This window comes from Mirounga angustirostris, unplaced genomic scaffold (genome assembly GCF_029215605.1).
Source record: "Mirounga angustirostris isolate CCGP_5_RB_7025 unplaced genomic scaffold, mMirAng1.0.hap1 SCAF_5, whole genome shotgun sequence".
Classification (NCBI taxonomy): Eukaryota; Metazoa; Chordata; class Mammalia; order Carnivora; family Phocidae; genus Mirounga; species Mirounga angustirostris.
In genome coordinates, this window is record NW_026991713.1 from 60,236,695 (window position 1) to 60,248,657 (window position 11,963).

Here is an 11,963-nt window from a genome sequence, read left to right on the forward strand (position 1 = left end):
GGGACGGGGCGGAGCGGCCCGCTTTCAACCCCGCGCACCCTCCGACCCCGGAAGCGCTAACCGCCCCGGGGGCCGGCGAGGCGACTGCGTCGCCCAAACCTTCCCCACGCAATGCGGACGGCCTCCCAACAGCCTAGAGCGGCTCCATGGACAGCGTCGGCACCAATGAGACAACACCTGGTAGCGAATGGCCAAGTCTTAAGATAGAGCGGCAGCGTGGGGACAGGGAAGAAGCTAGTGGCCCCTAGCGGGCTGATTGGAAAGATCAGGCGTGAGTGCGGAGAGAGTTGGCAGTCGCCATGGATAAAGGAGACCAGAGGGAAAAGGGATGGGTGAGAAGAAAAGAAACGGGAAAAACCCAGTAGTCTATAGTAATACTCATAAAAAAATGAAAGAAAGAAAGATAAAAAACCTAATTTGCCACATTGAAGGCAACTTTTACACCAACTCCTTACTCTGAAAATTAGTGATCAAAAGGAAAGAATTAAGCATTTACTCCTCTTAGGAAGAACTGTAGTTCATCCGTTAAAGGAAAACTCTTTTTTAAAAGATTTCCATCTAATAAATGTAAAAAGAATGAAAGAGTTAGAAAATCACCATCCATTCTGCAATCCAAAATGAAATAATTCATTCAGGCCGGTGGCATCAGTCATCAAAACTTTAAGTGAAAGGTTGATGGGGGAGAGGATATTATCATAGGGCCAAATATCACCACACACATTACTGGCTAATTGCACAGGAAAAAAAAAAGGTAATCTAAAATGGAGAGATCTGATAATCACCACCGTACCCAAGTGATCAAACGTTGCAACACTAATAGCAGGACAAGTTTGACATTATGTGGTCCCTGATGAGATAAAATAAATACATAGCATTGTCTATTAAGTATTCTTGTCAAAAGTGTTTAATCTTAATCTTATCAACCTTTAGACCTAATTTGCAGTGTACAGGAAATTTATGAGGGATAAAGGAGTAAGTTAAATATATCACACTACAGGGAGATCATCAACAAACTCAGTATGTGGGATAGTCTGCAAAACAACTACTCCAGGGGGCACCTGGGTGGCACAGTTGGTTAAGCAGCCAACTGGATTTTGGCTCAGGTCATGATCTCAGGGTGGTGAGATGGAGCCCAGGTAGGGCTCTGCACTCAGCGGGGAGTCTGCTTGAGATTCTCTCTCTCCCTCTGCCCCTTCCTGCCTCTCAAATAAATAAATCTTAAAAAAAAAAAAAAAAAAAGACATCTACCCCAGTCTCTTTAAATTTTTTTTAAGATTTAATTTATTTAAGGGGTGCCTGGGTGGCTCAGTCAATTAAGCAACTGCCTTCGGCGCAGGTCATGATCCCAGCGTCCTGGGATCGAACCCCGCATCAGGCAGACTGCTCAGCGGGAAGCCTGCTTCTCCCTCTCCCTCTGCCCCTGCTTGTGTTCGCTCTCTCGCTGTGTCTCTGTCAAATAAATAAATAAAATCTTTAAAAAAATAAATAAAATAAAACTTTTTGTAAAAAACAAAACAAAAAAAAAAAACTCAGAAGAGCTCTGGCAGGGAATAAGACAAAATAAGGAGAAGGAAATTAAGAGAAAGCAAATACAGGGTTATTTATTGAACCTTGTTCAAGTCCTTTAGGTGTCAGTTCTGGCCTTAATATTATTAAGTTTTATTGGGTAACCCTAATTCAGTGGAGTCATCTGAAGAGGAACAGCTTCCGGAAGTGAAAAATACAGCTTGGGGATTCCAGTTCCCTGGTGTGGGGGTGTTGTATTAGAAACAATTTGAGATGGAAATAAAAAGAAGTCTGTCATTGGCAAAGGCAAGGAGCAGACCAAATAATGAAAGAGAGGAAAGGAAATTAAGAAAATGTTGGGTGGGAAAAAAAAACTAACACTTCAAAAAAAATTTATTTTTAAGATTATATTTATTTATTTGACACAGAGAGAGCACAAGCAGGCAGCGCAGCAGGGAGAGGGAGAGGGAGAAACAGGCTCCCCGAAGAGCAGAGAGCCCAACGTGGGCCTCCATCCCAGGACCCTGGGATCATGACCTAGACCAAAGGCAGACACTTAACCAACTGAGCCACCAAGGCACCCTCAAAAAAAATGTGTTAACTTTTATTCATTTAAGTAATCTCTACACCCAACACGGGGCTCGAACTCACAACCCTGAGATCAAGAGTTGCATGCTCAGGGCGCCTGGGTGGTTCAGTTGGTTAAGCAACTGCCTTCGGCTCAGGTCATGATCCTGGAGTCCCGGGATCGAGTCCCGCATCGGGCTCCCTGCTCAGCGGGGAGTCTGCTTCTCCCTCTGACCTCCCCCCTCTCATGTGCTCTCTCTCATTCTCGCTTTCTCAAAAAATAAATAAAATCTTAAAAAAAAAAAAAAAAGAGTTGCATGCTCTTCTGACCGAGCTGGCCAGGTGCCCCAGGACACTAACATTTCAAATCAAGGAGCAGGGTTACTATGAGGCCTGTGCAGAAGATCAGATTAACCTCAAGATTTTGCACTTGGGGGGCGCCTGGGTGGCTCAGTTGTTGAGCGTCTGCCTTCGGCTCAGGTCATGATCCCAGGATCCTGGGATCGAGTCCCACATCGGGCTCCCTGCTCGGCGGGAAGCCTGCTTCTCCCTCCCCCACTCCCCCTGCTTACGTTCCCTCTCTCACTGTGTCTCTCTCTCTATCAAATAAATAAATAAAATCTATTAAAAAAAAAAAGATTTTGCACTTGGGGGTGGGGGGGCGCCTGGGTGGCTCAGTCATTAAGCGTCTGCCTTCGGCTCAGGTCATGATCCCAGGGTCCTGGGATCAAGCCCCACATCGGGCTCCCTGCTCCATGGGAAGCCTGCTTCTCCCTCTCCCACTCCCCCTGCTTGTGTTCCCTCTCTCACTGTGTCTGTCAGATAAATAAATAAAATCTTAAAAAATATATATATATATTTTGCTCTTGGTGGGTACCTGGGTGGCTCAGTCGGTTAAACATCTGCCTTTGGCTCAGGTTATGATCCTGGGGTCCTGGGATGGAGCCCAGAGTCAGGCTCCCTACTCCACCGGGGAATATGTTGTCCCTCTCCCTCTGGCTCCATCTCCTCCCCCACTCATGCTCTCTCTCTCTCCCTCCCTCTCTCAAATAAATAAAATCTTAAAAAAAAAAAAAAGATTTTGCACTTGGGTGGTTTATACTCCAAAGACCCTGAGAGCTCAGGTAGAAGCGAGTAGCTATCCAAGAAGTCACCTCTAATGTGGAAGGCAAAAGAACGATCAAATAAAAGTTGATAAAATACGGGGACCCGGGTGGCTCAGTCGGTTAAGTGTCTGCCTTCGGCTCAGGTCATGATCCCAGGGTCCTAGGATGGAGCCACCCATCAGGCTCCTTGCTCAGCAGGGAGCCTGCTTCTCCTTCTCCTTCTCCCTCTGTCACTCCTCCTGCTTGTGCTCTCTCTTTCTAAAAAGTAAATAAAATCTTTAAAAATTTTTTGATAAAATAACATTATCCTTTACTAACAATAGCATGGCTTCTCCTAGGACTGGGCAACAGTTGCAGTCAGCTTTGAAAGAGAAAGATGAGATGCACTTAATAGCAATACCTGATAATTTTATGAATCAATAAATTCCTCTCAGAGGGGGAAAGAAGAGAGTGAGTTTGCCTAGAGCCATAAAGCAACCTGACATAGAGAGGTGATTCCAAAAAGGCAGCAAACTAAAGACTCATCCCATGACTGGCAATCCCCAAAGCTAAAGTGTCCATTTGTATTTTTTTTTTTAAAGATTTTATTTATTTATTTGAGACAGAGAGAATGAGAGAGACAGAGAGCACATGAGAGGGGGGAGGGTCAGAGGGAGAAGCAGGCTCCCCGCCGAGCAGGGAGCCCGATGCGGGACTCAATCCCGGGACTCCAGGATCATGACCTGAGCCGAAGGCAGTCGCCTAACCAACTGAGCCACCCAGGCACCCTGTCCATTTGTATTTTAGATCTCACGGGTTTCCTATCCTTTCCCATTCTCAATTGTGTGGAAACCTTGCTATACTTTGTTTATAATAGGAAGAGAATGGCAGAATCCCAGACTCCCCTCGTGGACACAAGGTGGTGAAGGCCTAAGACAAACACATTTGAGAACCATCTTTAGTGCTTTATATTGTTGCACAAAAGAGGGCACAAACCCAATGCTCTCAGGAGACAGGAAGAAAGAAGGCAACAGAAGTTGAAAGGATGCTAAGACTGGAGCGTACAGGACCCATCTATAGGGAATGACGGCTACTCAGGGCCAGAATCTCGGCCTTCAGGATCGTGAACCCACTGTTGCTAGCGTTTCCAGCTGAAAATCTAAATCTTTATTGAAAATGTCTGATATTGGAGCACCTGGGTGGCGCAGTTGGTTAAGCATCCAACTCTCGGTTTTAGCTCAGGTCATAATCTCAAGGTTCTGAGACCAAGCCCCACATTAGGCTTCCTGCTGAATGCAGTCCGCTCTCCTCCTCCCCTCTGCCCCTCCTGCTTGTGTTCTCTCTCTAAAAATAAATAAATCTTTAAAAGAAAAAAAGAAAATGTCTGATATTTAACACAGTGAGTGGGCCCTCCAAAAAAACTTAAAAAAAAAATACTCAGCCAGATACAGCTATGGGCATCCGATTTTCAACCTCTAGTTAAGATAAATGTCCAAAATGTTCACTGCAGTAGTTAAGTGTATAGCAAGACTGGAAACAATCTAAAATTCCAGCAATAAAAGATTGAATAAATTGAATGAGGTTAAAACAAGGTTATATGCACTAGCACACGTGCACACGCACACACACACACGCACAGATGAAGTCAACTTCAAAATAGATGGTTAAATGAGGTAATGTTAGGTCCAAAAGAGGGCCTATAGCATGCTCCCATATAAAGTGGGGAATGGGGACAATAGGAATAATGTAGGATACAAATAAAGGGGGGGGCTTGACTATGCAAAGAATAGCTCTGGAAGTTTATAAAAATGTCTGGTAGTTGTGGTTGGCTTTGGGGAGGAAGCTGGGAATCTGAGGAGAGGAGAATCTTTTCGCTGAATATCCTATTAAAAATGTTACAATCTGGGGCGCCTGGGTGGCTCAGTCGGTTAAGCATCTGCCTTTGGTTCAGGTCATGATCTCAGGGTCCTGGGATCTAGCCCGGCATCGGGCTCCCTGCTCAGTGGGGAGTCTGCTTCTCCCTCTGCCCCCCTCCCCCCGTTTGTGCTCTCCCTCTCTCTCTCTCTCAAATAAATAAAATCTTTAAAAAAAAATGTTACAGGGCGCCTGGGTGGCTCAGTCGTTAGGCGTCTGCCTTCGGCTCAGGTCATGGTCCCAGGGTCCTGGGATTGAGCCCCGTGTTGGGCTCCCTGCTCGGCGGGAGGCCTGCTTCTCCCTCTCCCACTGCCCCTGCCTGTGTTCCCTCTCTTGCTGTCTCTCTGTCAAATAAATAAATAAAACCTTTAAAAACTAAATAAAAAATTAAAAAAATGTTACAATCTGGGGGCACCTGGGTGGCTCAGTCAATTGAGTGTCCTATTCTTGATTTCAGCTCAGGTGGTGATCTCAGGGTCAGTCCTAGGTCAGGCTCCACTCTCAGTAGGTAGTCTGCTTAAAAGATTCACTTCCTCTGCCCCTCCCCCCTCTCTAAAATAAATAAATCAATCTTTATTTTTAAAATGTTGCAATCTGGGGCACCTAGCCAGCTCTCTTGAGCATGTAATTCTTGATATCTGGATTGTGAGTTCAGCCCACACTGGATATAGAGCTCACTTAAAAAAAAATTAAGTTTTTAAAAAGATTTTTTATTTATTTTTAAGTAATCTGAGCCTAGCTGGCTTAGTTGGAAGAGCACTGGACTCTTCATCTTGGGGTTGTGAATTCAAGCCCTATATTGGGTATAGACATTACTTAAATAATTGAAACTTTAAAAAGTTACAATCTTCTCCCCAAGTATATATATTATTTTTAGCTTTTAAAAAGTTAGTAAATTTTTGGGGCACGCGGGTGGCTCAGTCGTTAATTGTCTGCCTTCGGCTCAGGTCATGATCCCAGAGTCCTGGGATCGAGCCCCGCATTGGGCTCCCTGCTCAGCGGGAGGCCTGTTCTTCCCTCTCCCACTCCCCCTGCTTGTGTTCCTGCTCTCACTCTCTTTCCGTCAAATAAATAAATAAAATCTTAAAAAAAAAAAAGTAAATTTTTGAGAAATAATAACAACAAAACAACAGCAAGGCACTCTGCATATGGCTTAGAAATGCGAAGAAGGGGGATGTGTTCTCCATGGTTAAGAGTGGGAAGAAAGAGGGTCAGTGAGTTTTCTCCTTAATTTCTTGGCTTCTCTTTGTGTTTCCCCCCTCTACCACTTCTGTGTCTCTCATTTCTAGCTTGTCAACATCTGTTTCTCTTCCCCTCACAACACCCCTGTGCCCACATCTCCCTTCTCCTCAAAAAGGAGGAGCTGATGAATAAATGAAAAGGGAGAATAACTGGAATATAACATTAGAATGGCCCCCAAATCCAGGACACTGGAAAAGCAGGCACACAATAAATGCTGTTAGCTGATATTATTTACCAACTGGGTGCCTCCTACTTATCCGGAGGCACAGCCCAGACCTAGCTCATTTTCCCAGTGGCACCATCACTCCTTCCTTTGTTCCCCCACTGCTTGATCCCTGTCTCTATTGTGGTCCCTTTTACAGTATTATAATAACCTATTTACGTGTCCGACTGCTCCATTCCATCTTGTGGATCATGAACAGCAGAGACAGTCTTATTCATCTTCGTAGGTTCAGCACCCAGAACACAGTGTTTCCTCAATAACAATTTTCTAGAAACCCAATCTAGCCCCACCGGGAAACCTGTGATTCCCAAACATGCTATGGAACTTCATGACTCTGTACCTAAGCACCCGTGCCTTTCCTGGCTCCTCTACCCACCTCCACTTGGTAAATCCATTCTTTCGTTTTTTTCTGCTCATACTTTTCATGCTCCAGGTCCAAGAGGTAGCTGAAATGTCACTTTTCCTGTGAAGTCATCTTTGATCCCTCCTACCCTTCCCACTTATTTCTAGGTTTATATCCCTCTGGCATTTTATAACATCTATCTTTATTAATTAGTTCTCTTGGATACCTTTTTCCTTTCCTCAGCAGATCACTGAGAACCTGATGTGTAGTACCGTGCATGGCATATAATAAATTAGGGGCCATCAATTCAGTGTATCATAATCACCCACATGTTTTCTTAAAAATACTGATTTGTGGGGGGGCCTAAGTGGCTCAGTCAGTTAAACATCCAACTCTTGATCTCAGCTCAGGTCTTGATCTCAGGGTCCTGAGTTCAAGCCCCACACTGGGCTCCACATTGGGCATGGACCCTACTTTAAAACAAAAAAAACCTGGGGCGCCTGGGTGGCTCATTCGTTTAGCGGCTGCCTTCAGCTCAGGTCATGATCCCAGGGTCCTGGGATCGAGCCCCACATCAGGCTCCCTGCTCGGCGGGAAGCCTGCTTCTCCCTCTCCCGCTCCCCCTGCTTTGTTCCCTCTCTCGCTGTGTCTCGCTCTGTCAAATAAATAAATAAAATCTTAAAAAAAAAAAAAAAAAAAAAACCCTGATTTGTAGGGCCCCATCCTTAAGAGCCTCATTCAATAAGATTTTTTTTAATTTTTAAAAAGATTTATTCATCTATTTGAGAGACAGAGAGAGCGAGCAGAGCAAGAGGGAGAGAATATCCAAGCAAAATACCCCTGACCAAGGGGCTCAGTCTCACGAGCCATGAGATTAGAATCTGAACCAAAACCAAGACTTGGATGCTTGACTGACTGAGCCACCCAGGCACCCCCTCATTCAATAGATTTAAGGCAAAACTCAAAATTATTCTCACCCTGAGGGGGCACCTGGGTGGTTCAGTCAGTTAAGCATCTGCCTTCAGCTCGGGGCGTGATCCCAGGGTCCTGGGATCGAGCCATGCATCAAGCTCCCTGCTCAGCAGAGAGCCTGCTTCTCCCTCTCCCTCTGCCTGCCACTCTGCCTTCTTGTGCTCTGTCAAATAAATAAATAAAATCTTTTAAAAATTTTAAATTATTCTCACCCTGAAACTAATAATACACTATATGTTAACTAACTTGAATTAAAAAAAAAACCCATAATACTCTAAATTATTCTCTGATAGCTGATGGGCAGCCAGGGTTAAGAACCTCTGTAGCAGATATGAAAACTTATGCTAAAGACCTGTATCTTCATTGAAGGGAAGACAATAAAGATCCATTCCAGTAGCCTGAACCAATTCTGAAGGTTTCTCCCACTTAAGAAACACAGGGACATAGGGACATATGGTGTCTTCCTCACTGATGTGCTGGTTCCTTACTATAAAACTGATACACTTTGGAGGGTCTATGGAAGGGCAGCAAAAGTAGTAGAATGTGCTGGGCCCAACCAAGGTAATGGCACAGGTGAACAGAGACCAGGAAAAAAAAGCTTTATTTGGACTGAGAGGTGGAGAATGAGAAGGACCTACGCCAGCCTATTGAACTAAGGAGTGAGATTCCAAAATGGCAAGCAGAGCTTATCAACCAAATGGACTCCACCTCCCAGCAGCCTTACAGTTAGTACAATCAATAAAGGCTGCTGGGAAATCTATTTGCCACTAAATCACCAAAGTGTGCCAGCCACCATTACAAAAACGGCACAGTTTCTTTTTTTCCATAATTAAATTTCCACAACACCTAACAACTACAAGTATTGCAAAAGAAAGTTTTTAAAAACCACATTTTACAGATCTTAAACTCATCTTCGGCATTTAGCTACAAGGTCTCACCATCCTCAAAAAATAGTTCTCCTGCTAAACTCATCAGCTTAAAGTTCTACCCAAGTAGTGAGAAGATGGTCTTTGCTAGCCCATGGCAATTCTTTTCCCATTCTCCCTAGCCAGTTAGGGCTGAACAGCAGAGTAAGGCTCAGATTGGGGGATGAGGGAGAAGGGGCACAAGGGCTAATTTTCCCCAGTACAAGATGGCATCTGAAGCTTGATGGGAGAGCAGAACTGGAGAGGCTTGAGGGAAGGGTCCAGGCCCTGTATTCAGTCAGAGTCACTGCTGGAAGAGGAGGAGGAGGAGGAGGAATGCTGTAACGGGAAAGGGGAAAGGAGACAGCATCAGATCCAATGGCCTTTGATCACTCCATGGGACATTCTTTGGTGCTCTACCCCTCCACCCAAGCACCCCTTGCTTCCTAAGAAGGTGAGGAGTCTTGAAACAGACTGTCCCTTAAACAGCAAAAGCAAACATTTCCTTTAGCAGTGAACATACAGGAATGGATTAAACTCTCCTAAATCAGTGCACAGAAGTGAATACTGCTTTTAAAACATGTTTCCAATTTTCTTTACCTGAGCCAGTGCCGAGGCAGGGAATAAATTATAGGTGCTAACGGGCACCTGGGTGGCTCAGTTGGTTAGGCAACTGCCTTCGGCTCAGGTCATGATCCTGGAGTCCCAGGATCGAGTCCCGCATCGGGCTCCCTGCTCAGCAGGGAGTCTGCTTCTCCCTCTGACCCTCCCCCCTCTCATGTGCTCTCTCTCTCAAAAAAATAAATAAAATCTTTAAAAAAAAAAAAATTATAGGTGCTAGCATAGCATAGTGCTAGGAGACAGCTGCTACCTTACAAATGCTTACTGACTGGCTGCATGTAAAGTTCGTGTAGCTGTGGGTCCAAGACAAGTGAGTAGAACCAGCATCTGGGTGCCCATCAATCTCTACTTTTTCCTAAGCCCCAAATGGGAGAAAGTGAGTAAAGTGGGAGAGAAGGTGAGGAGAGTCCTAGTCAAGGTTCTTCAGATGCACACTCCCATCACAACTGTCATCAAAAACATTTTTTAGTCTCTCCCCGGTAATTTCTCCCCCCATTCAACCTCATCTTTCCTTCTCCTCAAACTTCTACCAAAGATCCAGAACCAGGAAGTAGTGCCCAAAGCCCTAAGGCAAATAAACACTAGGCAGTAAAATGTAAATTAAGGCCTCCTCAAGATCCAGGCTGGTTCTGTCCTTCCAGAGTTGTTCTGAGAGCTACTTGTTAGTTAACACTCTTCTAGAGTGCAGAAGATGCGCGCCTTGGGGCTGAGCATGAAATTTAGGTTTTGTTTGAGGCTGAGAGCCACTGAGTCCTGCTGGGTGGTAGGACAAAAGGTCCCTGTAATTAACACAAAACCTTGAGAACACTGAAGGTGGGTGTGTCTAACTTGCTAAAACAAGCATCTGGGGATGGAAGTGGAGCAAAAGTTCTGGGAGAGAAACAGACAGACAGGAAGGGCTTTGGATTCTGATATCTATTCTAAGGCTCAGCCCCTCCTTGACAGAAGGCCCAATTAGCCTAATATTTCAAGATTATCAGATTCTTACCAGTGGGAATACTTTACAAAGAAGAACCATCTACCAGAGCAACACAATGGCTGCTCCATGTCTTCAGACTGCAAATCTCCCCTTGCCCACTCCTGCTAGCCTAGTCCCTCTGTGAGGGCACCCCTTCCTAGCCAGGCTCCAGAGGGCACTGACCTTGCCATGCTTGTGGTGTTTGTGCATCTTTTTATGAGCTTTCTTCATTTTCTTCCGCATCTTCTTGTCCATCACCATCCCTGGTCCTACCATGCCGGGTGCCACGGGATTCACAAGAGGCATGCCAGGAGCAGGTGGTGGGTAAGGAGGTGGGTAGGGACCTAGGGGTTGGCATCCTGGATACCCTGGTTGTGGCACAGAATGAGGGGGCCCACCTGGGGGGAAAGCTGGATTCCCCTGGGGAACTCCTGGGGGAGTTGGAAAGGGGCCTGGAGGATAGGCAGGATAGGCAGGATTTACAGGTGGTGGATGGGCAGGATTGGAACCTTCAGGGTACCCGACGTTAGGGGGATATGGATTTGGTCCTGGCTGCCCTGATGGAAGAAGCAAAGAATAAATTAAGATTAGAACAGCTCAAAGTCTCTGACAACAAACAAGGACAAAAAAGAAGGGGATTCAGTTTCTCACTCAATACTTAAACGGAAATGCAAAGGTGAGGAAGGAGAATGGGGCGGAGGGGAGACAAACCTGCATAGCAGAGAAAAGGTAAGAGCTCTGGCAAGGCTGGGGAAGAGAGGAGACTAGTGAAGTCTAAGGAAAGAGTATTGGTCAGCTGTGGTTTGACTGCTTTGGCAGGTGGGAGAGGGGGAGGAAAAACTGACAGAAAATTCCTACTGTGGGGCTCATCTGAAAAGGGGTTGCGGTGGGAAAAGAGATCCCCCCAAACACCTACCGGCATTGGGATTCCACATGTTCAGGTGTTTCCTCCGGCCTGAGGAGAAAGAAATGAAGGCAAAAAGCTGATGGCGCAGAGATGGGAGGGAACTTAAAGACCGAGCCCAAACCCAACGCCTCTCTGAGAGACTCAAAGAACTACCACGACCTCCACATAGATACTTTTTTCCACCCGTTCCTTCGCCCTCAGCACCTATTTTTTTCCTTCCTTTCTAACTATTGGGATCTAGCTCCCAGGGCCCCTCCACCTTATACTACCTCTGGCCGCAGCTGCAGGTCTCTAACTCCTCAGTAGAGGGGCAGAGTCCGCGAATCTCACTGTCCTCATTCTTCACCTCCCTTTCCGTGACTGAGTCCGGAAGACTTTCAGCACCCACAGGCTACGGAAGGATCTTAATTTCACCACCCCCACCCCAGGAGTGGGGGAGGGAGACAGGACCCGCCTCTCGGCGAAAAGGAGAAGGCGTTCAGAAAAGATCCTCGACCGCTTACTTATGTAGGCACACCCCCTTCCACATTAAATAGGCCAAATAGAGATCCTAGCTCCTAGTTGCGAAGGGACCCCTGACCTACGGACGAGGAAAGGAGGAAATTGAAGAATCCAGATGCCCCGTCACCTTTACACCACAGCCTGGGCTTGACTCATCTTTGGTTCTCACTTCCTGGTCACCCCCACCCTAGGCTTCAGCACCTGCCTCTGCTACCACCT

General features: G+C 45.9%; 1 protein-coding gene across 5 annotated transcripts; it reads right to left on the bottom strand.

The window, feature by feature from the left end:
* Window positions 1-8,435: 8,435 nt before the first annotated feature.
* On the bottom strand, window positions 8,436-11,963 carry PRR13 (proline rich 13). 5 transcript variants are annotated; one of them, XM_045873336.3, is made up of 4 exons: window positions 11,872-11,963; window positions 11,253-11,291; window positions 10,520-10,893; window positions 8,436-9,096 (listed from the first exon to the last, which is right to left on the bottom strand). In XM_045873336.3, exons 2-4 carry the CDS (start codon window positions 11,269-11,271, stop codon window positions 9,052-9,054), a joined length of 438 nt encoding a protein of 145 aa, XP_045729292.1. In that variant the 5' UTR covers window positions 11,272-11,291; window positions 11,872-11,963; the 3' UTR covers window positions 8,436-9,051. The 5 variants fall into 5 exon arrangements, with proteins under 5 accessions (XP_045729292.1, XP_045729295.1, XP_045729291.1 ...); XM_045873339.3 differs by having other exon boundaries at window positions 11,828-11,941; XM_045873335.3 differs by having other exon boundaries at window positions 11,824-11,940.